The sequence below is a fragment of the Geotrypetes seraphini genome, chromosome 8 (assembly GCF_902459505.1).
Source record: "Geotrypetes seraphini chromosome 8, aGeoSer1.1, whole genome shotgun sequence".
NCBI classification, from domain to species: domain Eukaryota; kingdom Metazoa; phylum Chordata; class Amphibia; order Gymnophiona; family Dermophiidae; genus Geotrypetes; species Geotrypetes seraphini.
Window position 1 is genome coordinate 150340084 of NC_047091.1, and position 27461 is coordinate 150367544.

General features: G+C 42.2%; 1 protein-coding gene across 5 annotated transcripts in view; it reads left to right on the forward strand.

The window, feature by feature from the left end:
- SCARB1 (scavenger receptor class B member 1) overlaps window positions 1-27461 on the forward strand; it is a 210439-nt gene that overhangs the window by 144516 nt on the left and 38462 nt on the right. For all 5 annotated transcript variants that reach the window (XM_033954981.1, XM_033954980.1, XM_033954982.1 and 2 more), the window contains exons 7-8: window positions 16660-16826; window positions 20066-20184. In XM_033954981.1, the coding sequence (XP_033810872.1) occupies window positions 16660-16826; window positions 20066-20184 (286 nt within the window). The remainder of the gene's footprint in view (window positions 1-16659; window positions 16827-20065; window positions 20185-27461) is intronic.

The window sequence follows — 27461 nt, forward strand, 5'->3', positions numbered from 1 at the left end:
CCTGGGCAAGTCACTTAATTCCCCCATCGCCCCAGGTACACTAGAAAGATTGTGGGCCCACCGGGACAGACAGGGAAAAATGCTTGAATACCTGAATAAACTCATGTAAACCGTTCTGAGCTCTCTGGGGAGAACGGTATAAAAAATTGAATAAATAAATAAATTAAATATTTGATGCTGGGAGCTACACATATCCCAGCATTGAATATTGACCTCTGTGCCTGTTTAGGCAAAACTTCTTAAACCCTAGCACTATAAGGCAACTGCTGCCCAAATGCAAAATGCAGCATTTTTAAGGTTTGTTTTGGTTCATAAATTTTGATGGGTTATTCTCCAGAGTCTGACTAATTAGTTAATTAATTGGCATGACCAAATAGGGTCATAGTAAAGATGGTTTTAATATTGGCTTTTTCATCTGTTAAAAACAAAACCCAAACAAACCCAAAATTAAGTCATACGCTAAATCAGTGGTCTCAAATTTGCGGCCCGGGAGCCACATGCGGCCCGCCAGGTACTATTTTGAGGCCCTCGGTATGTTTATCATAATCACTTAAGTAAAATAAAACAGTTTCTTGATCATATGTCTCTTTAGCAATAAATTATATTATTATTATTATTATTAAGACTTAGCCAAAAGGAAAGATTTATAAACTATAAAGAGTTTTACCTCATGCAAAATTGTAATTTCTCTAATAAGACAGTAACTATTTTTTTGCGGCCCTCCAAGTACCTACAGATCCAAAATGTGGCCCTGCAAAGGGTTTGAGTTTGAGACCACTGCGCTAAATCATTCAAATTCTGTTTGGTGAAACTGGAAATTCTGCCATATTTGGTACTACTTAATGCTGGCTATCTGCACTTTTGGAAATATTTGAAACCTTATCTGTTCATTAGATCTTTTCTTTAATTGTACTTTTCTGAAGTTAACTTTACCGTATATACATGACTATAAACCCATCCAAATATAAACAAATCATTTTTACCCACCTTTTTCCTCCTCTAATTTTCCTTCTATCCCCTGTGTCCAGCATTCCATTCTACGCACATGATGTCCATGTTCCCAGTGGCGTACCTAGGGTATGTGGCACCCGGGGCCCATCATTTTTTGACACCCCCCCCCCATCTATATGAAAAATATGATTTTTAGTACCAATCTACATATCGCACCACAAGAGTGTACCTAGGAAAAGGCTGCATTTTAAACATTGCAGTGAGCACTAGAACACCAACACATACATTGTAAAACTAAACAAGCCAGATCCCGCACAGTCAATTGGTCCTGTAGTCAATGCCAACTGAAAACTATGTCTTTTTCAGAACACACAGAACAGAGATACACCCTCGCCCAAAATGGAATAATCACAAACTAAAAATAGAAATATGTAGACAAAAGTTAAACTGATCCGCCAAGAAACCAGACCCTGGATACAATGCAACACCACAAAAAACAGTAACACATGTCCTCTAATACAGTGCAAAATATAAAGACAGTAGATGTAAATTTGAAAAAACTGATACATAACAATCACCACTTTATAAATTAACAAATAAAAATAAAACAAATAATGAGAAATAAAAAAATACCATTTTATTGGACTAATCCCCATAAGCTCGGTCCCCATCCCCGCAAACCACCTGATTCCATCCACACAAGCCTTGAATTGTTTATATTAAAGTATAAAAAGAAACAATATTCTGTACAATTGTCAATTTATAATTCAGCGTCTTCTCCCCACTCTCTTCCCCATTTCTCTTCAGCATCCTCAGCCCACTCTCTCTCCACTTTCCTTCAGCGCACGCACATAAAAACAAGCAAGTAATTTTATATCATTTTCATTCTATTCATTCATAGAAATTAAAGTCTAGATAATGCCAGTCACATAACAAAACATGATTTTACAAAAATAATTCCCTGCAGTCAAGCCTGCAAGGTTTACTAGATGTCTTTCAGCAGTTCCCCTCCCTCCCTCCCCCTTACCTTTGTGGCCAAGTCAAAATGATCTACCAACAATAAAATTTTAAAAACACAAAGCACGCTGTACGCAGAGAAAATGTTAATTATCATTTATATTCCGCGGGTTTTCAAAGAGGTCAAGGCAGATGACTTTATGCAATGTCACCTCAGTAACAACTATACAAAAATAGACAAATATTCCCCCTCCCTTTTTACTAAACTGCGATAGCGGTTTTTAGCGTAGGGAGCTGCGCTGCTCTCGACGCTCATAGGCTCCCTGCGCTAAAAAACTCTATTGCGGTTTAGTAAAAGGGGGCCATAGTGCAAAATATAGACAGCAGATATAAATTTTCAAAACGGACACATTTTGATCACTAAGTTGAAAATAAAATCATTTTTCCTACTTTTTTGTCTGGTGATTTCATGAGTCTCTGGTCCTTCTTCTGGTCCTTCTTCTTTCTCTCTCCCCCTGGCTCCCCTCTTTATTTCTGCCTTTCTTTCTCTCTCCTCCTGGCCCCCCTCTTTATTTCTGCCTTTCTTTCTCTCCCCTTGGTCCCCCTCTTTCTTTCTGCCTTTCTTTCTCTCTCCCCCTGGCCCTCCTCTTTCTTTCTGCCTTTCTTTCTCTCCCCCTTGACCCCCTCTTTATTTCTGCCTTTCTTTCTCTCCCCTTGGTCCCCCTCTTTCTTTCTGCCTTTCTTTCTCTCTCCCCCTGACCCCTCTTTATTTCTGCCTTTCTTTCTCTCTCCCCCTCCCCCCCCCCCTCTTTATTTTTTCCTTTCTTTCTCTCTCCCCCTAGCCCGCACAAAGCCATTGTGCCGATTTCTCCACTTCCACGATTCTTTCCCTACCCTCACCCCCAAGCCAGCAGCCGATTTCTCCCTGCTCCTTCCCCGATGTCCTGATGTCCTGAACTTCATCGGGCAGCAGCAGCATTCACAATTCACTGCTGTTGTCCGCTTCAGGCCTTCCTCTCTGTCGGGTCCTGTCTTCATGAAAACTGGAAGTAGGCAGGACCAGGCAGAGAACAAGGCCTGAAGCCGGCAACAGTAGCGAATTGTAAACGCTGCTGCTGCCCGAAGAAGGTAATGGAGCACCGAGGCAGTCCGCTTCCCCCCCCCCCCAGCCGAACCCCCGCTGACCCCCCTATCTCCCCCCCCCCCCCGTGAACCTTTCCGACCTTCCCAGCGAGAGCAGCAAACCTCCTTCGCGGCTTTCTCCTCCCTCTGCCGCGTTACTGATGACGTCATCAGTGATGCGGCAGAGGGAGGATAAAGCCGACGCTACTGGAGGGAGGTTTGCTGCTTTCGCTGGGAGGGTCGGAAAGGTTCACTTGGGGGAGGAGAGATAGGATGGTCAGCGGGGTTTCGGCTGGGAGGGGGCAGAAGCGGTCTGCCTTGGTGCTCCAAGGCCTGGCGCCATTACCTTTTTCGATAATGGTGCCGATGCTGCTTTCGCTGGGAGGGTAGGAGCGCGATAGGGACCGGGCCAGCTGTGCACCCCCCCCCTAAGGCGGCACCCGGGATGGACCTCCCCCTCGCCCCCCTTGGTACGCTACTGCCCTGGGGAAACAGCCTGCAACAAGATCGCGCGATGCCAGAGATCTTTGCCTGCTTCGGCTGTTTCCTCCGCCGCGGTCCCGCCCCTCCTCTGACATCAGAGGAGGGGCAGGACCGTGGCGGAGGAAACAGTCGAAGCAGGCAAAGATCTCTGGCATCGCGATCTTGCTGCAGGCTGTTTCCAGACGCGACACCCGGCGCAGGGGGGGGAACTGGACCGGACCGGGAGCACCCCCTCAGGGCTTGGTACCCGGGGCGGACCGCCCCCCCCCGCCCCCCCCCTTGGTACGCCACTGCATGTTCCTACTACCCTCCCTCATGTAGTGTTCCTCAACTGCCACAACCGCTGTTAGCACCCCCTCCCCTCCTCCGAACTGGCAGAGTTCTACAGCCATCATTTCCCCCCCCCCCCCCCCCCCCAGCTTATTGTATTTATCTGGTGGCTGGTCTAGTGGCATGCTGTTGGGACAGCATGGGCAGGAGCGAGTGGGAATTGCTTCTGCCCCAGCATGTTACCAGAGAAATACAGTAGGCCTGGGGGACCTTCTGGTGGGTCCAGAAGGGGAGAGGGTGAGCTGTGCTTGTTTAGGGGATGAGGGAGGATGGAGAACTCTGCTGGTTTTGGGGCAGGGGCTGTTGGCAGTTGTGGTAGCGATGGAGAAGGAGAGAAATGACTGAGAGGGAGAGAAGTAGAATTGTGGAGATCAGGGGGTAGGAAGGAGGGATGACTCAAATATAAAGAGAGATCCCCATTCTTAAATGTCTTGGGCCCCAAAATCTCAGTTTATATTTAGAGTATAATATGGTAGATCAGAGACACCTAAGAAGAAAAAGTTTTTCCTTTAGGTTTGGAGGTCATATATTCTATCTTTATCTCATAAGGCACATAGTGATATTTTGAATAGAATGTAAAGGTGGCTTTGTGCTTCTTTGTTGTTTGGTGACTACCAGGAAGCCTCATCCACCTTGCTTGATTTTTTTTTTTTATTCTTTTTTTTTTTTTTCTTTCTTCTCTCTTCTTTCTCTTTGGTTTTTTAGTTTTTTTTCTTTCTCTATTTTCTTTGTTTCCTATGATGCAATTGGAGGGGGTCTTGGGGTGAAGGAGGGCCATTGGGAGGTGGTGGGGGGGGGTTGGGCTGTTCTTGACACTTTGTTTGTTTTTTTTATATCTTGTATTGATTATCTGAAGGAGTGCACTGGGGGGTTGGTTTGAGGTCTCCTTTGTTCTGTGAGTTTTTGGCTTTGTGTCTTTTATACTGGGCCTCTTTGCATTTGCTTCTGGTTGTTGGGGGAGGGGGTTGGGTGTTCTGGGTTGAAAAAGCAAAATGAGTCTTGTGAGGTTTTCATTATTGTTGGTTTTCTGTAGTACTCAATAAAAACTTTTTGAAATATGGTAGATCAGAGGACATAAATCTTCTCTCCATTCCCTCTTCGAGGTGCATTAATACTCGAAGGGATACTATCTTCAGTTATCGTCCTTCAAACCTGGAATTTACTGCTGAAACAATTGAGGGAAGAAAGGACATTAGACAGATTCAAAGGAACATTAAAAACCTTTTTGTATAAAGACGCGTTTGATACATAGGATTCATACGAGATCTCGCTTACAAATCTGTCCTGTCCTATGTCTTTCCCTTTTACACTTCTCCCTCCGTATCCATGGTTTCCGTATCTGCGGATTTGCTTATTTGTGATTTTTGGGCTGCTGACTCCGCCCCTAATTTTCATCACTCAACCCGGCGTTTCACATTGGAAATCGCTGCTCCCGGTGGTTCATGTAGGAAATCATTGCTCCCAGTGGTTCCTAAAGGAAATCGCTGGTCCCGGCGTTGTACAGAGCAAATTGAAGGTCGGGTTATTCACGGTCTATTTTACCAAAAAACCACGAATAACATGCAAAAAGTTATTTGTGGTTTTTCGGTATTCACAGCTATGTTCTGCCCGCATCTCCCGCGAATATGGAGGGAGAAGTGTACTATTATCTTCCCTTTATCGATTGTAGTTCCTCCCGGTTCCCTCTTGTTTTAGCTCCTAGCTTATTTGTTGTCATCATTTGACTAAACCATATTGTCTTTCTGCCCCGTTTTATATTGTACATCGCTTTGAACTCTTTGAAATTGCTATATAATCAAATTTTTAAATAAACTTGAAAACTTAGTTTGATATTTTACCTGCTTTGAACTACAAGAGCCGATTGAAAAGTAATGAGACTGTGTGGTGTGTGTGTGTGGTTGGTTTTTTTCATTTGTTTAAATTCAAAATCAGAAGGCTCCACAAGATCTGAACATTTTTTTTTTTCTTTTTCAAAGTAGTGTCCTTCACATTCAATACACCTTTTTTTTTTTATTTTTTTTATTTTTTTAGTGCTGCGGCTGTGGCATTTCTCATGTCATCATCTTAAAGAGAACTTCTTTCCGCACAGTTTTTTCAGGGCTGTAACATTTCAATAGTTTCATTACTGCTCTTTTCAAATTTAACACAAAATTCAATTACACACCACTGGTGTACTCTCAGACACGCAGGCCTCATCTGCCATGATGAAATGTATAAAGCTATTCCTCTTGCTGTGACCCAACAATGAAGACTACAGCAGTCCAACTACAGGTTCAGAAATGTCGATATATGAGCTTCACAAGAACTATTAACAGTGTTTCCACATCTACTTCTTGGGAAGAAAAACAGAGGCCGTCTCATTAATTTTCAGTCAGTCCTCGTATTTACAAGGATTAGGTGGAATACAAGTTCACATATAGAAACATGATGGTAGATGAGGCCAAATGGCCTACCCAGTCTGTCCATCCTCACCATCCACTATCTCCTCTCCCTAAGAGATACCCTAAGCTTTTTATTTTTAAATTAACAGTCCTCGCACTACCTCCACTAGGCAATTCCATGCATTCACCACCCTTTCCATAAAGTATTTCCTGTAGGTTACTTCTCAGCCTCTTAACTCCAGAATGAGAGAACATAGGATAAAGTTTTCCTTCATTTGAAAAAGGCTCACCTCCTATACATTAATGCCATGGAGATATTTAAATATCTCAATCGTGTCCCTTCTCTTGCCTTTCTTCCAGAACATACATATTGAGGTCTCTAAGACCACTGGCCAATTTTGTAGTCACCCTCTGGACTGACACTATTTAAAGGTGTGGTCTAGAGTTGCACACAGGGTTCTAAATGGGGCTTCGCCAGAGAATTATACAAGGGCACTATACTATGATCTTCTCATTTTCCTGCTGGCCATTCCTCTCCCTATGCATCCTTCTGGGTTTGACAGTCACCTTCTCTACCTGTTTAGCTACCTTAAGATCATCAGATATGGTCACCCTTAAGTCCTGTTCTTTCATGCACAGAAGTACTTCATCCTCTATACTACAATACTGTTCCTTTGGATTTTTGCATCCCAAGTGCATGACCCTGTATTTTTAGCATTAAAATCTTAGTTGCCAATTTCTGGACCATCCTTCAAGTATCACTGGATTCCTCCTTATGCTATCTACACCCTTTAAGGCAGGGTTGTCAAACTCATTCACATAAGGGGCCGAAATCTAAAACATAGGCCAAGTCGAGGGCCACATTTTTAATTAAGATACTCAAGGGTCCTTTTATTTGGGTATGCTAATCGATTTAGCATGCGCTAAATGCGCCCCTTAATAAAAGCACTTCTTAGTCTTAGTAGAAGTATAGGATTACATCCTCTCCAACCCCATGCCAAAATGAAAAACATGGACAGTCGTGGGCCAACATTTATATTTATTGAAAAAAATGACCATAAACATGTGAAATCAGTGCTACAGAAATTATAAATAATAATGGGGATAAAAAAATGGAACCCAATCAAACACAAACCTCATTTCAGAGTCCCCTTCCCAACCATACAGCATTGCAATGGGGATCAAATAAAAATGTTATAGATAGTAGAATGAAGCCAAGATCACTTGTGAGATATGGTTGGTGAGTGATAAGTTAGTCAAAGTACCCCTTGGCTGCGGACTTTCTTTTGCGATTATGGTAGATTCTCAGAGGAGAGAGTTGCAATGTTCTTTGCAGATCCAAAGGAGTTCAGTTTTTATGGCGTTTAATTGGAGCTTTTTTGCGGACATCTAGATTTTTATTTCTGAGACAGTTTTGTAGTTTTGCAATCTGGGAGTCACAGTTGTCTTCTAGCGGTTGGTATAGTTGGATATCATTGATAAAGGAGTCAATCTTGATTTGGTGTGTGTTGGCTATATCCAGGACAGGTATAATATAGAGATGAAACAGCAGAGGGGATAGTAGTGCTCCTTGAGGTACCCCGTACTTGATCAGCTTTGGCTTTGATAGAGTAGTATTGAGTAGCACACATTGGGATCTATCGCTTAGGAAGGACGCAAACCAGAGTAGTGCTGTATCTCGGACGCCAAGCTTAGTGAGTCGGGCGAGGCAGATGATGTGGTCTATGGTGTCAAATGCTGCTCTGAGATCTAGTAGCACCAGAAGGACATAGTTTTCTTTGTCCATGAGTTTCCAACAGTCTGTCTTTTTTTTAATTTTTTTATTTTTTATAGCAAGGAGGACAGGTTTAGTGCTATGAAATTTCCAGAAACCTGATTGGAAAGCGGATAGGGTTTTTTTGTTGTTAATAATGGTGTAGTTGGTTGAGTACTGTTTGGGGTTTTTTGGGATCTTTGAAGCAAAAGGTAGGTTGGAAGCAGGCCTAAAGTTGTTGGGTGTGTCCGGGTTAATTGTGGGTTTCTTCCAGAGTGGTCCAACTATTGCCGATTAACAGCTTTGTACAGAGAGCCTATGTTTAATGAGGCATTGATAAAAGGGAGGACTGAGCATGCCAAAGTGTCTTTCACTTTAACTAGGAGGGCAGGGATCTAGGATGGAACCAGATGGCTGAAGGGAGTCATCATGGTAAAGTCCTTACAGGACCTAAGGTAACAAGAGGGCATCCGTTAAAAATCAAGGGTGGGAGATTTCATAGTGATATTGAAAGGGTGGTTGATCATTGGAATGATCTTCCATTTCAGGTAGTTGAGGCCAGCAACGTGCTAGATTTTAAGAAAAAATGGGATAAACGTGGGTTCACTTCGAGGCAGCGCTTAAGGGGGAAGGTTCTTGAGTGGGCAGACTTGTTGGGCCAATGGCCCTTTTCTGCCGTCATATTCTAAGTTTCTAAGTGAGAGACATTGTTGAAGTGGGTTAGGTTTTCAGCTGTGGGTTTGGGCAGAAGGGTACCTGTGTTGGTTGTGTGACAGTGTTCAAGTGGGAATGTATATTATCTATTTTTTTTCAGCGAAGTAGTTTGAGAGTAATTTGCTGTCGAGGCTGGTGTTCAGGTGTTTGTCTCCTTGTGGTGCTGAGAATATCTTTTTGGATAATGTAAAAAGGTTTTTTGTTTTTTATTTATATTTTCAAACACAAATCAATCAAGCATTTACATCTTGTACAGAAAGTCAGATTGAGATAATATAAATTCAGTATCCATATCCAAAATATGAATATAAACATAATAAAAGAAATTAAATGCATTTCTCAATCCACCTCAAATCCTCAATAGTAGAAGATCCAAGAATGAGTCAGAGTGATTACAAAAACTGAAGAAATAATTAAGTAGAATAGCTGTAGTCTGCAGCTGGTAAGAGAGTTTTCTATTCTTTAGAGGTTGTTACATTATCTCAAACATTTCAATACCTCAGTTTTCTATATTTCTGTATAATCCTTAAATCATCTGTATCTGTACTTGACATCTCCTAGTAATTGTGTAAACTGTTCTTCTGTGATATGTCACTAATTCCCCATTTCCTTTATGGGTCTCTTAGCCATGAATTGGCTTAAACCTGTACTTGATATCTCCCTGCAATTATGTAACCTTGACTTAAGATATAGTAATATGGGGAATTACAGATACATTATGGGCCTCTTAGCTTGTAAATTGTACTGGATAAGTGAGATACAGAAATTCAGATCAGATTAGATTAGAAAAAGTCTATAAACCATTATTAAGATGGACTTGGGAAAATCCACTGCTTATTCCTAGCATAAGCAGCATAAAATTTGTCTTTTACTCTGGGATCTTGCCAGGTACTTGTGAACTGGATTAGCCACTGTTGAAAACAGGATATTGGGCTTGGACCATTTTCCTTTCCTATAACAGACTGTACTTTTCCCCCTTTCATTTTGTCTCCATATGTCACTTACGTTTTTTGGTCTTGATGTCTTCCCCACTGTTTTTAATAGTTATACTGTACACCGCTTAGACAGTTTTTTAATTTTTAAGCGGTATATCAAATTTTAAATAAAACTTGGAAACTGTCTCCTAGTATGGCAAGACTTATTGTTCATATGTTCCTTATGCATATATACGTGGGTAAATCAAAAAGTAAAGGCAAAACACATTTAACGGGTTTAATAGAAGTAATTGTGCGCAATTGAACATATCGCTTTTCCACAGAATCCCCATGCAAGATGACACATTTGTTGTATCATTCAACTAGCTTCTGCATTCGTGCAGAGAAGTTTTTCGGCTGCTCGCAAAGCCAGGTGAGCACCACTTCCTTTACTTCACCATGCTTTGTCTTTTGCTCTCCGGGTTGCTATGAGGCACCCATGTCTCGTCACTGGGGACAATTCTCTCCAGAAGACTCAGATCTTCATACCATCTCAGGAACTGGGTTGCAACCTCCACATGCTGTTTGCTTGTGCAGATCAGTAAGCTGTTTGGGAGATGGTTGTGCACAAACGTACCTGTATCTCAAGTCATTGTGCGTTATGGCAAATGCAGATCCAAAGCTGAAATCCAGATTTGTGGCCAGTTGAGACAGTTATCCATCAGCCTTCTCTAATCCAAGGCATACAAATCAAGGCATCCACCCTATCAATGTGTTCTTGTGCGCGCAATGTTGATAGGTGGCCAGAATGCCCTTCACTGATTACACCTGTTCTTCCAACTTTAAACCTTTTTACCCACTCATAAATCTTTCGTGGTGCTATGCCCATACTGAGTCAAAATCCGATGGTGACTTTCCACAGGTTTCACACTCTGCCCCAAAGGTTCACTACTCCACGTTCTTCAGTGGTGCAGTCTTGTAGTGGAGTGTCCATATTTCTAACCTCATGGTTGCAACATGATTAAAACCCAAGTGCTGTACTGTGCGTGGACAAACTATCCAACAGGCAATGTATGAGTGCATACGTTCATTTCACTAGCTCTGTTCGGTTATCGTGTAACTTAACAATTACCTTTAATTTTTGATTTGCTCTCATATTTGTAGGAGGCATGGCTCAGTTGTAGGGTTACCGGGTTTCTTTAAATGCTGACAGCTTCTAGGTGCCTTCAAAGACCTGGATGTTCAGTGTTGCGCTTTATTTATCAGCAATCTGGCTATGGCCAATTGAGTGCTTTACCAGCATGGTTAATAGGCATAGCTAGAACTATTTTGTACATGGTCCCATAAGAACATATAATATACGAGTTGCCATATTAGCAGAGGCCAAAGATCCAAGTCCTTAAACCCTATTTCTAATCGTTCTTTTTTTCACTTTTTTTCTTTTTTAATTTCTTCAAAAAAAGATAGGACTAATGAAGATAAGTGCATATATGGCTATATGAGATTTAACATTTTATTTAGCAAAATAATAAATGTTGAGTACTGAAATATATTGAAAAAATTGTTTTTGATGAATTAAAGTAAAAAAAGAATGATCAGAAACAGAGAGGGGCATAATCGAAAGGAACGTCTAAGTCTGTTTTCGTCTAAGTCGCAAATCGTTCAAAGTAAAAAAAAACAGCCAAAATACGTCCCAAATTTTTTTTTTGTTTCAAAAATTGTCAATGCAGACCATTTGTTAATTGTTGTAAACCGCCTAGAACTCGATGGGTATGGCGGTATATAAGAATAAAGTTATTATTATTATTATTATTATTAACTATATGTCCTGCCGATCTGATCGTCCAAGTCGCTAAATCGTCCATCTTTATACTACATTTTCGTCCAAGTCAAAAATGCCTAGAACAAGCCCTGTTGGACGTGGGAGGGGTCTGAAAGTGATGGATTGAACACCCAGACATGGCACCTAAATAGTGGGGTACCTTACAGGGCACTGCTGTGAACTTCACAAAAATGGTGCCATGTCTTCTCCTCACTATAGCTCCCTTATAGGTTATGGTGAGCCCCCCCAAACCACCCCAATAGCCCTTACGGTTGCAAGAGCCACTTATATGCCAGTACAAAAAGGTTTTGGGGTTATATAGGGGAGTGCACGTGTTTAAGTATCAATGCAGTGATTACAGGGGCTTATGGGCATGGGCATGAGTCCCTAACCCACCCCCAAGATGGCTTAAGCCGCCTCTGTGCTGGACAACTAGGCTTTCCTATGCCAGGCTGCCAGGTGATGATGGTCTGGAGGCTGAATTTTAAAGGTGTGATTACGATTTTTATGGGGTTGGGGGGGGGTTGGTGATCACTGGGGTAGTGTGTGTGGGTCTGTATTATGTGTTTGAAGTGCTTATCTGGTGAATTTAGGTGGGTTTTTGTGACTTAGACCATGCTTAGATAGCCTGTGCAAATGAAAAGGTAATGCTATGTCATGCAGGCAGAATTCATTATATAGAAGCTTGTCTGATTAGACATGCTCATATTGAACTACTATAGTTGCTGGTTCATATGAATTAACATCACTGAGGGTGCACAAATATGTCTCTTGAATTTTTCTTTGTGGCCTGAAATTGGGTTACAAATGCAATCTTCTGCCTCCTGTGTTTGTGAATGTTTTATGAAAGTGAATGTGATCAGTATTTATTAGGTCACGTGACGCTTAGATATCTGTCTTTTATAGCAGTGTTTATTTTCAGCTTTACAGCACTTTTCAACATGCAAAGCGATCCCTCTGTGCACTGAGGCACTTTGATTAGTTAACTAAAGTCCTTTGTGTTACGAGAGACCTGTGGATCTATCATTACGTTATCTTGGCACCAGTAGTGATAGCCAGACTTGACGTCTTTGGGGTGGGTCCAGAGTAAATTTGGTTTGGCACTAGGCAGCTGGCTCTCTCTTTCTCTACATCTCCCCTTCTGCAGGTCCAGCATCTCTCCCTCGCCTTGGCAGTGATGAAGCCAGGCTGCTTCTGCCCAGCCCAGGAGCCTTCCCTCTCTGCCTCATCCATGCAACAAGAGGAAGTTTGTTTCAGAGGAGGTAGGTTGCAGCAGAGGGAAGGCCCCTGGGCTGGCAAGAGGCTGCATGGTGTACTCACTCTCGTAACCAAATCCAAATGCTATCTAAAATTTCCACAAAGGAAATGAAGCGGCAAAACGCAAAGATTTTGGAATAGAAGATTGGATGTACCAGTTTGAAGTTTAATAAGCGTCCAAAAATGTAAACAATAGTCTTTTTATGTTTTTATATTTAAGACTGCCGAGGACCTTATAAGAAACTCTAAGGAAAACATTTTTATTTTGCCGAAACACAGCCTATGTTGGGCCATTTGTATTTTAGGTACACAAGATGTTTAAAGCAATATTGATGTGCTTAAATGAAGGAAAAGGGCTGACTTGTGGATAAGGGTTTCTTTCATAGATCCTAAAAAACCTTAATTGAAAATTTGTGCAAGTAATCTAGTATGAATTTTTTGGAGGATCTATGAAAGAAACCCTTATCCACAAGTCAGCCCTTTTCCTTCATTTAAGCACATCAATATTGCTTAAACCTCTTGTGTACCTGTAATTTGTAGTGATTTATTTCCATTTTTGCAGTTTCTGTGTCATTTGTATTTTATATATTTGGTCTTACTCTTGTGGGTCACTTGTGACTGTATACATCCGTTGTGGATTATTTTTAAGATAATTAATTTATTTGGATGCTTAAAGGACCCACGGCAACAAGAGGGCATCTGTTGAAAATCAGGGGTGGGAAATTTCATGGCGACACCAGAAAATATTTCTTCACCAAAAGGGTGGTTGACCGCTGGAATAATCTTCCACAACAGGTAATTGAGGCCAGCAGCGTGCCAGATTTTAAGAAAAGATGGGATTGGCATGTGGGATCTCTTCATGGAGGTAGTTAGGGAGTGGGCCATTAGTGTGGGCAGACTAGATGGGCCGAGGCCCTTTTCTGTGTTTCTATGTTTAACTACAAACTGGTACATCTGATCTTATGTTCCATAAGCTTTTTGCTGTTTTGCTTTCATTGCCATGAAAGTTATGTACCGTATTTTTTGTTCCATAAGATGCACTTTTTTTCCACCCAAAAGTGGGTGGAAATCTCGGTGTGTCTTATGGAACGAAGGTACAATTTTTTAACCCCCCCCGTACTGTTTAAAAAATTCCCCCGCCACATGCCCCTTTTTAAAACATCCCCCCCAACATGCCTGCCGCTGCACCTTTTTTAAAACACCCCCCGCAAATACCCACCACTGCACCTTTTTAAAACACCCCCCTCCAAACACCTGCCGCCGTCGTTGTACCTTGTTAAAAACATCCTAGTGGACCAGCGTGATTCCTCCCTCGCTAGCTGTCTCTATTGCCTGGCCTTGTGCTGCTTTCTGAATGGCTGCCGTCAGTTCTCACGAGTCCCGCATGGCTAGGCAGGGGCACGGAAAGCTCGCGACTGACCTCCATGCTCCTAGCCGGAAAATAGGAGGAGATAACTAGCGAGGGCGGAATCATGCTGGACCACCAGGATGTTTTTAACAAGGTACGATGGTGGTGGGTGTTTGCAGGGGGGGGTGTTTTAGGGGTATGATAAAAATATCAAGACAACTGTCTAGGGAGGGAGGGATTTAAAAAGGTATGGGTGTGGCTACCACACAATGAGGGGAGGGATGGGAAGGTTTTGTGGATCTTGGGGGCTACTTTTCTCTGTTTTGCTGGAGGGGTTGTACACCGGGGACGGGGACGATTTTGCCATAACAAAAATTTTGTATTGGGCATGCCTTCAGTTCTGATACTGTACATTATGCTTGATCTTTACTTCATCTTGTTATTGTTATTCTGTATTTGGTTGTATTCGGCACTGGTTCTGCCAGAGTGCTATTGATGTATTTGTATGAATTATGGTTTTGCCTAATAGAGATTTTACAAAAAAATAAGGTATGTGGGGGGTGAGGGTTCTGGCTGGCTGGCTGGCTGCTATTATGCGTGCCTACCATTAGACCGGCCCACCACTAGATGTACCCTGTACCCTGTCTCGGCCTACCACTAGACCACCAGAGGGGAGACAGGGTACAGGGCACACCATTTGGTTCAGAATTTTTTTTTTCTTGGTTTTTCCTCCTCTACAGGTGGGTGCGTCTTAGGTCAGTTGTGTCTTTTGGAGCGAAAAATACGGTAAGTTTTCTTTAAAGGACTGGAGGGGGTGGGGATTCCAAATCTGGGGTGTGGAGAAGGAGAGACTTCAGTTGCAGAAGGGGAGTGGATTGTGGAAGGAAGAGAGACTACCAAAGTGGGGTACAAAGAGGAGATAACTGAAATGGGCACTATGTCAAAAGTATTTCTTTTGTAAGAGATCTGGATGGAATCCTGTATGTACAGTCCTTGTCCACAGGGCGGCTTTTTAAAAACTGTGCAGTTGGTTATAGATAGTTTGGCTTCCTGATAGGTGCTGACCTGACCATCTCTGGAACCATGTTGCAAGAGGATGTGGTTAATGTAGATGGGCTTAAAAAAAAGGTTTGGACAAGTTCCTGGAAGAAAATCCATAGTCTGCCATTGAGACAGACACGGAGGAAGCCACTACTTACCCTGGATTGGAAGCATGGAATGTTGCTACTCTTCGGGATTCTTGAATCTTGTTACTCTTTGGGGCTTCCAGAATGTTGGTACTATTTGGGTTTCTGCCAGGTACTTTTGACCTGGATTGGTCATGGTTGAAAACCAGGATACTGGGCTAGATGGATCATTTGGTCTGACCCAGTATGGCTATTATGTTATAAAGGATAAAGGTTTGCTCAGAAGGTATAAGAACTAAGCCTTCTGAAATAGTTTAACTAGCTGCTCTATATTATGGTTAGGGGGAAGGAGGGGAGGGGGGTTGGGATGGGGGGAGGGTTGAATGGACTGTTCGTTGTTCATGTGACAAATGCTTGGATATAAGTGTTATACTATGGTAAAAACAATAAAAATTGTTTAAATACAAATTTCTTTCTACTCCCCCCATTCTCCTCTTATTGATGTTGGCAGCCAGACTAGTTGAGAAAACTGTATAATATGACAAGTTTGTTCCACTTTTCAAGTTTAACTTGGGACCCTTTACAAAAGTACCGTAAGCATGAACATATATACTTACTGCAGCAAAAAGGACGTATTGTAGGGGGCATGCTGGGCATTCCACGGTAAATTCAGGATTTGCACGCGCTACCGATGTGGGCATGTTTTGTGCTAATCAGTTAGTGCAGCTTCATTTCGCACTAACCAAATTGTAACGTGTTTTTTTGCGCGCGAGCCCGTACTGCCATTTGCGCACTAATCCTGTTTTAATGGCTGCATGCTAATGGCAAAACTAATACAAAAAATGAAAATTCTGCCATTTTACTCATTAGTAAAAAAAAGGAAAAGTATATCTCCATAGCACACTACTCCTGGATAAGTATGTGATGAGGCCACTTTTTACGACTTTTTGATAAAAGGGCCTCAAAGTGGAATACAGCAGAGGCCTCGTGTCCTGTTGTAACAGTAACAGTGCATCCATTTTTAAATGCAGGCATTCGACATCTATTTTCTTAAGAATGTGATTATATATTTTTGATTTTGCTGTAATAGTTATCACGCGTAGTGAAATTTCAGATGTTAAGAAATGTAAAGGGGATGGAACTTGATACACCGCTTTTTCTGTGTGGTTACAATCAAAGCACATATATTATTTTGTATCTGAGGCAATGAAGTGTAAGTGACTTACCCAGAGTCACAAGCAGCCGCAGTGGGAATTGAACTCGCAACCTTAGGGTGCTGAGGCAGCTGTTCGAACCACTAGGCCACTCATCCACTCCACTTCTCCACTTGTATTGTATGTATGTGGCTCCCTTGAAGGGAAGAATTTCAATTTCTGCAAGTTAAGATCTCGTTGGGAAAATGCTCTCCTTTTTAACAGTGGGGAAGGGGGGAGGACATAGCAGTTTCTCTGGGTTTCTAAATAAATGTCTTTAACTTCAACTTTTCCTTTGTCTCTGTAGATCCATGAAATTCGTGTATGAGAAATCCGGCAAGTACAATGGCATACCTACGTACCGCTACACAGCCCCCAACACCATGTTTGCCAATGGCACAGTCTACCCTCCCAACGAGGGGTTCTGTCCCTGCTTGGCATCGGGAGTTCAGAATGTCAGCTCATGTCGCTTCAGTAAGGTCCTTTGTTGTTTTGGCACAGAATATAAGTAGTTATCTGGAAATGTTGGGCCTAACGGCTCCTGCTTCCTTCTTAAATTCTGCTATTTCATAATATTTTACAGAAAGCTCCACTCTGACTGACTGGTTTCTCCAGCTGTTTGGGAAGAGGGGGGGGGGTAATTTACAACCCTCAACATCTTGTTGGGAACACTGGTTGGGCTGGCTTAGTCTAGATCAGGAGTAGACAATTCTGATCTTCAAGAGCCACAGGCAGGTCAGGTTTTCAGGATATCCACAATAAATATGCATGAGATAGATTTGCATCTCAAGGAGGCAGTGCATGCAAATCCATCTTATACATACCGCTGTACCGGGCCATTGTGCGCTCCCACCTGGAATACTACGTCCAACACTGGTCGCCGTGCATGAAAAAGAACATAGTACTACTCGAAAGGGTCCAGAGAAGAGCGACAAAAATGGTTAAGGGGCTGGAGGAGTTACCGTACATCAAGAGGCTAGAGAAAGCTTCTTCTCCCTTGACAAGAGGAGGCAGAGGGGACATGATCGAAACATTCAAGATAATGAAGGAAATAGACCTAGTAGAGAAAGAGATTGTTCACCCTCTCTGAGGTGAAGAGAATGAGAGGGCACTCACTAAAGTTAAAAGGGGATAGATTCCGTACAAACGTAAGGAAGTTCTTCTTCACCTAGAGAGTGGTAGAAATCTGGAACGTTCTTCCAGAGGCTGTTATAGGGGAAAGCACCCTCCAGGGATTCAAGACAAGGTTAGACAAGTTCCTGCTGAACCAGAACATATGCAGGTAAGGCTAGACTCAAATAGGGCACTAGTCTTTGACCTAAGGGCCACCGCGTGAGTGGACTGCTGGACGCGATGGACCACTAGTCTGACCCAGCAGCGGCAGTTCTTATGTTCTTTTGGTATCGGCAGTTCTAAGTAAAAGCCCCCTGAATGTCAAAATGTGGCTTCTTCTTAAGACTTTACCAGAGCTGGTGCACGGGTGGTGGGCACCCTAGGTTTAATAAGAACATAAAATAATAAACCATAACCATAGGTGAACTTCAGCTTTACACCTCCCCCATTAACTTTCACGCCTAGATTCTTAAATTGCGTTGAAATGACAGGCTGCTATCACAGCCGTTCTGGTAGTAAATTAAAAAAAGCGAGCCATTCTCCCCAAAAAACGCTCATTTAAATGAGGTTGGCAGAGAGTAGTGAAGACGTGCTAAATTTACATGTGCCCATCACTAGTGATGGCGATGAGCACGTGCAGAAAACGCAAAAAGAAAAAAAATTACAACAGTGGGAGAGATGTTTAATCTCTCCCACTGCCAAGCGAACACCCTCCCCCCCGCCCAGCAGTGGGAGAAATGCCCACTCTCTCCCACTGCCAAGTGACCCCCCCCGCAGTGGGAGAGATGCCCATTCTCTCCTGCTGCCAATCGAATCCCCACCCCTACCCTTAGCAGCGGGAGAGATGCCCATTCTCTTCCACTGCATCACAACCCCCCCCCCTGCTTGTGATCCCTCCGATCCTTTATTAATATGGCTTACTGGAAGGATTCCTACTCCCTATGGCCAGCTGGGCCCGCCTCTTCCAAAATGGGCCTTCCCTTCCTCAGGAAGGGATTTAAGGCTCTGATTGCTCCTGATGCCTAAGGCACCTGCTATGAGGCATCTGGGCCAGTCAGAGTCTTAGGCCCCTTCCTGGTGCATTCGAGGAGGAGCCTGAGGCTCTGATTGGCCCAGGTTGTATAAGTCCCCTCCTATGGGAGGGGCCTTAAACAACATGGGTCAATCAGAGCCTGGAGGGGAAGGCTGATTTTGGAAAAGGCAGGCCAGCTGGCAGGAGGGAGTAGGCATCCCTCCGGTCAGCCATCTAATTAAAGGTATGGGGGAGAGGGGTCGGAGGCGGGTGTATGTTTGTGATGCAGCGGAAGAGAGTGGGCATCTCTCCTGCTTCAGGGGGTGGGGATCGCATCTCAAAACGGCTTTTCTAGCAGTCTCTTGACATTGCCATGCCGGGGTTTTAAACAGTGCTGTCACTGTACTGGCAGCCCTGGACTAGTTGAGGATTTTTGTCGCCTAAAGCAGATGCCGCTCTTGGAGAACGGCTTGGCAATTTTTAAGAATCCACCGGAGTGCTCATTTTAATGTTGAAGAGCCCATTTGCATGTCAGTGTTGGAGACTGCTAGAAATGTCGCTAAAAACATAGCTAAGCCGTTTTGATAATCGGCCGTTAAAATGCAGGCAGGCTAAACTGTCGGAAAATAGTGTAGCGACGGCATTAAACTTTTTGAGAATCTGGGCCTCGGTCCCTTAACTTTTGCAGTGCTCCTTTCTCAAAACTGTGATAATTTAAAACTGAATCGTGATAGTAACAGGAGCACCCTATAAACCTGCAGGTCAAAATATAAGCTGATGGTTCCCTGAGTTGTGTACCTTGTTGGGACCCATTTTTCTTTAACTGCAGCTGTTATTTGCTGCTGCCCTAGGCCACCACCTAGTCTTGCATAATGGTTGGGGGCCAGCACTTGAATTTACCCTTGCTTCTGGTAATAACTATACTTGATGCCTCTTCATATCTCAATTTTAGAAAGCAAATTAAAACTCAGCTATTCAACAGACCGAATCCTTACCATACCACATGACCTACCCCTCTCACGCTTCTAAGACTGGCTCCCTCCTTACGGCTTGCATACTTTTTCCTTATAGGCTTTCTCCTTATGGCGTGTACACAGTTCTCCTTCTCTTAAATTGTATGCACGTACTTATTGTATCTATTACATGTATTTTGCTGCATGTACTACGGCATGCACTTATGCATGTCCTTATTCCTTGTACTTATTGTATTCTATTCTCTTTGTACATGTTGCATGTATTTTTTTTGCTCCCTTTACTTAAATTGTAGATGTATAACCAGCATGTTACTGTTCATAATTGCTTTGCTCGTTTTGTTGTCAACTGCACTGTTTGTACTGAATCTATCTGTTGTGAACCGCCTAGAACTCCCTGGGTATGGTGGTATACAAAATAAAAATTATTATTATTATTATTATAAAGGGATCTTGAATCATAAAATCAGACCATTAACCTAATTAGGTTGGAAGGATATCTTTTAACTCTTATGGTTATGACCTTTTTCATATACAACAAATGTGGTGGCATTTAATCAAATGTTCTGTCTTCATTTGGATCTGCTTCTTATACTGCCATTTCTGTTCTTTCCTAGATGCCCCCCTATTTCTTTCTTTCCCCCATTTTTACAATGCTGACCCAGTGTTCTTGCAGGCCGTAGATGGGTTAAGCCCCAGTGCTGATCTGCACTCTCTCTTCCTTGATCTCCATCCGGTAAGTTCTCCTATCTTCTCTTAACTTGAGATTAGAATTATTTATATTTAGACTCTATTCACCTGTGTACCTCTTTTTTTTTCCCCTTTTTTTGTGGGATAAATTAGATATTCGTTTCCTTTTTTTGTGGGATAAATTAGATATTCTCTTTTTGTGTTCCTGGTTCTATTCTTTATATATGTAATGCTCCCTTCAGGGCGGCTCTGGGTTCAGGGCCCGACCTGACTGGGGTCACCTGAAGGCTGTCTGTCAGTCCCTCACTCAGAGCTTGGTGCCTCCACCTTGGAAAAAGAAATGTTAACGGGTGGGTTGACCCTCTTCTCCCTCCAGGAAAAACCCCAAAAAGCTTCTGCCCGAGTCGCACCTTATTCCGCCCCCGGCCTAGCCCCCTCAACCTGTTTGCTCGTTAGGGTGGCATCTGCGCATGTGCTGGTGTGATGCGATGACATCATGGGTATGCACTAATTCTGTCACGACGTCACTCATTGTGAGAAGCTTTTCAAAACCTAGACAAAGTGCCTGGTTTTGAAAAGCTGTCTGGACCCCCAAACATGTCCTCAAAAAGGACATGTCCATGGAAATTCAGCCATCTGGTAATCCTAGATAAGCGGTAGACGGAAAACCCTTTCCTATTACAGACAATCAACCAGATGCGTCGGATAATATCGACAAGATATAATCGTGGGCCAATATCAAACTGAATGGAACCAAAATCAAAATCCTCTGGTTCCTCACCCCTCAACAAACAACTCCCAATTGCATTGTCTTGCCATCTGGAACTAAAACTAGACTCAAGAAAAAATCCTCCAAGGTACTGGGTGTTATACTAGATTCCATACTATCCCTTGAACCACAAATCTCTGGAAGAAAACCTTCTTTTCCATGAGACAGCTGAGACTCATAAGACCCTACTTCCATGAACGAAATGTCACCATACTCCTCATCTCTCTTGTTTCTCTTTTTTTTTTTTTCTCTTATTTATCTTTATTTCTCTTTTTCTGCTTCTTACCACAAGTATGTATTTGCTTCAACAATGCTACCTTATCCTTCTCGTTCTATCCCCCCCCCACTTTCTCCTTCTTATCTAAATTATGTAACTTCTCCCCTCCTTCCCCTTTTACCCTAACTTTCTAGTTTGTCTAGTCTACGTCATTTACGTTCACTTCGTATTATAAATTTTTAGCTTTTTTAAAAATATTGTTAACCGGCCAGACATTTGCTTGATGGTCGGGATATTAAAAACTAATAAACTTGGAAACTTGGACAAATGTTAATTTTTGTTGCAGCTTGATTACTGCAACTTCGTCTTTGTAGGCATCAACACAATACTAACCCGCAAATTACTACTAATCCAAAACACTGCAGTTATATTTTTTTTAGCTTGAAAATAAGTCTGATCCAATCTCCATCTATTTTAAACAGTTTACACTGGCTACCCGTTGTTACTCAAACTTCAAAATCTCCTGCCGCTCATAAAACTTATTCACTTTCTCATGGTCCACCTTGGCCAGAAATTTTTGTAAGCTTCTGATGAGCTTCTATCTTCAACACTATCCCCCTCTTTTATGAAAGCATAGCGTGGGTTTTAGCGCCGGCAGCAGTGGTAACTGCTCTGACGCTCAGAATTCCTTTGAGCGTCAGAGCAGTTGCTGCCGGCGCTAAAACCATGCTATGCTTTCGTAAAAGGGTAGGGGGGAATGTTTACTTATGTTGGCACAAAAATATGGAACAACTCCCAGCCATCAGTTCTGAACTGAACTACCTCACATTCTGAAAGAAGCTATAAAGACTTCAACACCATATCCACCATAGAAAACTGACCCTTGAGCCTATCGAGCACCTTGCAACCTCGACACTATGCAGCACCGTCATCCACGTGACTTTGGACTATAAGTTACCTCTACCTTCTACCTAGCTGCAGCATTCTTCAAACAGAACAAGTTTTTCTCCTCTTGTATTGTACCATCTCTCAAACTGCTTTGTAATGTATCTCCTGTAACATCTTTGTAATGTAGTCAGGGGTGTCCAACCTGTGGCTCGAGGGCCGCATGCGGTCCCGTGAAGTGTTTTGTGCGGCCCCAGTCGAGGGCGATGCAGTGTTTTTTCCTCTGCTGCCCCTGGGTGTGTACCGTCTTGCCGGCTCCCTCCTCTGTTTTGCTGTGCGGCCCAGGGAAGCCAAAAGGTTGGACACCCCTCTACTAAATTGCCTCTCTTAAATTGAACTACAAGTCGCTTTGAACCTATTTAGGCATAGTGTGACTCATAAATCCCGGATTAGATTAGATATTTGTCCATTTTCCTGACTTTAGTATGTTATCAACTGTGTCTCTCATGATATCCAGTTATCTATAGGAATGTCATTGCTACATACACGAAGTCCCAAATATGTTAGAACTACATGATTGTGAGAGACTTTTTTAAAAAAAAAGCAGCATATAAACATTTTTGCCCTATTGAGGATTTTTTTGTGGACCTTCAAAAGGGGGGGTCCTTTTGCAAATATTCAGACCACCATCACGATTCCTCATGGGCCCATTTTTAATATCTCCACCGTATTAAAAAATTTGGGTTTGACGAGAATTCAAACATTCTTGATTCTGTGCCCCCTTTTTTTGTGCTTTCTAACTGTTGGGCAGGACCGATAAGTTCAGAAATGAGAATAGTCTTGTCACTTTAAGAATGTTGGTGATGCTATATTAACAAGTGAGGTGAATAATATGGGCAAGATCCCACCCACATCGCATATGCTTAGGCCCTACCTGCCATGGATTGTAAGACCCTAGGAAGCTGAGAATAGGCAAATATATCTCAGTGCTTTAACTTGCTTTTAAGAGTGATATAACATAAGGAGGCCTCAAGATGGCACCCTCTCCATTAGCTTGGTATCTGTCGTGGCTGCCAGCCTGGATGATTAAAGGGATATACCATAAAGTGCTCTGTTCTGTTTGCTTTTTAAATTATTCTCAATTGCCTTTTTAAAATGGAAACACTAACTATCAATAACTGCAAAGAAAACAAGTGTACATAAGTGAGCCACAATAAATCAACTTAAATCTGATCAGGCAGGCAAAAAACTAAAAAGTGTGAGTGAAGGAGCAGGCTGAGAAACCAGGAAAGCCAGGGCTCAAAATTGTGCTGCTGCCTCCCTGTGACCGTAAGTAAGTTCACATCACCCTCCATTATATCATGTAAACTCGCTGAGGATTTTCAGATACTGCATGTAATTTGCCTGAGCTACTACATATGAACTAAATAAAAAATTAGTGGGAGATTTGTTATATTACTTCTAAAGTTTCACATGGTTCTTTTGCATTTTAAAATCAAAAGTTTCCACTTTTGTAATAATTTGATTGCTTTATGGCTCCTGCTAAACATGCATGATAACACCTGTGCTGAAAAGGAAAACATTAATTTATTTTACTGCTGTGTGTTGGTATTTTTTTAAACTATGGGTACACATAATAAAACCTGATTATTTTATGACTACACTTGTGCCACCTAGGACAGGGATCACATAGAAACATAGTCCATTTGTTTTTTTTTAATCTGACTTCATTTTCCTATCTAGTCTGCCAATTCGTGCCATCTGCTATCCCTTCCTCTCCCTTAGCTTTCTTGGATTCAGATAGCCCTCATCTCCATAACCTCCATCAGGAGGCTGTTCCACATACTTTTCATGGAAAGAGGGGGGAGGGGGGTGAATATTTTCTGAGGTTACTTCTTGAGTCTGTCTTCTGTCACCTTTTATCCTATGCCCCTTCGTTCCAGTGTGTCGCTGCAATTGACTCACCTCATGTGCATTTGTGCCACGTAGGTATTAAACATCTCTATCATATCTCCCCTCCTGTATTTCCTCCAAAGTGCACATATTGTGATCTTTGTCTGTGCCCGTACGCTTTCACAGGTTATTGACCTCTGGACCAACTCTGCCTTGTTTATCTGTTTTGAAGGTGTGATCTCCAAAATTATACACAATACTGAAATGAGGTTTCACCAGAGTCTTTTATACAGGGGCATCATTAGCTCCCTTTTTCCTACTGGCCATTCCTATTCCTTTGCATCCAAGCATTCTTCTAGCTTTTACCTGTTTGGATAGCTTAAGATCATCACATAAGATCATACCAAATCTTCACCCCCTAAACCAGTGTATCGTAAACTGTGTGCCTCCTGAGACCTGCCTTTAGTGAAACCTTGTTGCTTTGAGCCCTGTAATCCATGGGATTTCAGGAAATTCACTATTCTCTTTTTTAAAAGCATTTATTTGCCATTTGAGCTCCTGTGCTCACAAACTGATTGAAAGGCAATATGGTGCCCACCTCTTGTGATGGCCCTGTTGGCCTCCCCAGCATACATTTGTCTTTAGTGTGTACACATTAATCATAACAGCTAGATGGAGTGGGCTCTTCACCTTCTGAGAGCCAAGGCAGGTTTCTTTCAAAATGGCCACATATGGCCACTATGTTCAATTACATTGCTAGGGAGCAATCTGTGAAACAAATTGAGTGGGGAATTTTGGGACCTTCCCTTCCCTTCCTCATCCCCCACCCCCACCAGCTTTTCTTGGCATTGAGTGCCATTTTGATATGGTTTACAATTTAGTTTATTTATTGTATTGCTTTTTCTGTTAATATAATGATGGGGTTTATAATTCCAATTCGATGTGGTAGCCATATTAGACTCCTCTTAAAGGTAATAAATAGAAACAAAACAGAGAGAGAAAAATCTTTGTAATTGTACCGACAATACACTTTTTAAAAAAATGAGCTTTCAGGCAATACCTTCAGATCAGAAATGAGCGAACAATGACAATATCAAAATATAGAGTATAAGTGAATTCCAATGCCTTTTTGTTTCACTTTGATATTTGCTATCATTTGTTTCTGACTTAAAGGCCTTCAAAAGCTGTCGGTCCAATTAAACCCCCCCCCCCTTATTTTAATTACTAATTCCAAATAACACCGTTGTATCATAGTTGAGAGAAATAAGGAAAGGTAAGTGAGTACAAACCATTTTTTTTTCTCGTTTCACAGTACCAATAACGTTACATAATTTCTTAAGGCTGGTTAATATCTACCTTATAATCCAGGCAGATGGTGATTGTCTAAACTCCAGTGATCATTGCACTCTCATGTGCTAGAGGGCAGAAAGGGGGGAGAACCATGGGTCTACCTGGAGAGGGAACAGTTTTGTACTCAAGCTGGCTTCTTGAAGTCTGTGTTCCTGGGGAAATTCTTTAAACATTAGCTGATGCTTCTAGGGAAAAGTTAGTCCATCTTGATGTCCTTTAACCCTTTTAAACTAAACTAAAACTTAGTTTTATACACCGGGTCATCAACCAATTTGGAGCTCGATTCAGTTAACATTAAGAATAGAATAATACAAAAGACCAGAACAAAAGAAATTTAATTTGGAAAAAGAAGAATAATTAATTTCCAAAATGTTTGGCGAACAATACTTGCCTTCAGAGCCTTCCTGAAAGATAAGAAGGGGCCTAAGCTTCTTAGTGAGAGTGACAAGTTATTCCAAAAGTCAGTTAGTTTGTAGGAGAACAAATGGCTAAGGATAGCATTGCTGGTTTTAAGAAAGGTTTGGACAATTTTCTGGAGGAAAAGTCCATAGATTGAGAGAGACCTGGGGGAAGCCACTGCTTGCCCTGGATCAGTAGCATGAAATGTTGCTACTCTGTGGGTTTTTGCCAGGTACTGGTGGTCTGGATTGGCCACTGTGAGGATGGGCTACTGGGCTTGAGGGACCATTGGTCTAACCCAGTAGGGCTATTCTTATGTTAGGAGGTGACATCATCCCATAGGTCTCAAATTGGACAATCACTCTCCAAAGCCCAGAAACATTTGAAAGTCTTTACTTTGACATTAGTACAGCATCCCTACTCCTTCAGCCTTATTCATTTGTTCACCTGAGAAAGTCTAATCCGCTCCATAACCTCAGTTCTAGAACCTTCCTCCATTCAAATCCTTATTCACTCTAATCATATCACATATTGACTACTGCAATTCACTCTATCATGGAATAACCCAAAAAGAAACTTGTCGAATACAGCAATTAAACTCATCTACAAAAAGAAAAAATATGACCATGTTACTCCCTTGTTTCAAGAATCCCATTGGTTACCAGTTTCTTATAAAACAACTTACAAAATTGTTCTCTTAACTTTTAAGATCAAGACTTCTCATCAGGCAGCCTTCCTAGATAAATACCTTACTCCACATACTCTATCCAGGGTCCTCAGGTCCACTAACCAGAACCTATTAACAGTCCCCCCTATTAAGGATATCTACTATACTAGAAATACGATTTTCTCTGTTGTCATGTCCGTCCTTTGGAATGCAATACCATCAAACCTTCGATCTGAAAATTCCTTAAATAAGTTTAAGACACTACTTAAGACATTCCTTTTCAAAGAAGCTTATCAAAATTCCAACTGAATCCCCAAATAAACAAGGGAAAACAAAAAACGCTTCTAGGAAGCGATACCCTGTCCTTTCCTTCTGTTTTACCCTCCCCTTCTTCCCTTATTTTTATTTTTATTTATACAATGTAATTTACAAATCTTCCCCTCCCCTCTTTTTCCTTTGTTTCGTATCCTTTGTAATCAGTCTTTGTCTTGACCCTCTTCTCCCTACTGCCGTAGAGATTTTATTTTCTCCTATACCAGGGGTCTGCAACCTTTAAGACATAAAGAGCCACTTGGACCCGTTTTCGAAAAGAAAAAAAAACTTGGAGCCGCAAAACCATTATAAAACAAATCTAACACTGCATATATTGTTTTTTTATCTTAATGCTATATACAAGATCACTAAATTGAAAATAAAATCATTTTTCCTACCTTTGCTATTTGGTGATTTCATGAGTCTCTGGTTGCACTTTCTTCTTCTGACTGTGCATCCAATCTTTCTTCCTTTCTTTCAGCCTCCTGTATGTTTCCTCTCCTCCAGACCTCATTCTCTCCCCCAACTTTTTCTTTCTGTCTCCCTGTTCCCCCTTCTTTCTGTCTCCGTGCCGTCCCCCAAGCCACTCGGTTTGCTGCCACCGCAATCGGGGAACAGCCCCCAAGCCACCGCCGTCCCAAGCTTTCCCTGCAGAAGTGTTGCGCTGACCAGCATTCCGCTCCCTGACGTCAATTCTGATGTAGGAGAGGAAGTTCCGGGCCAACAAGGCATTTCTCCTCATTCCATCCAGCCTGAGCCCCATCTCTCCTTGATCCAGCATTTCCCTTCTGTGTCTGTCAGAATTACCATTCCACCTATTTTCCAGCATCA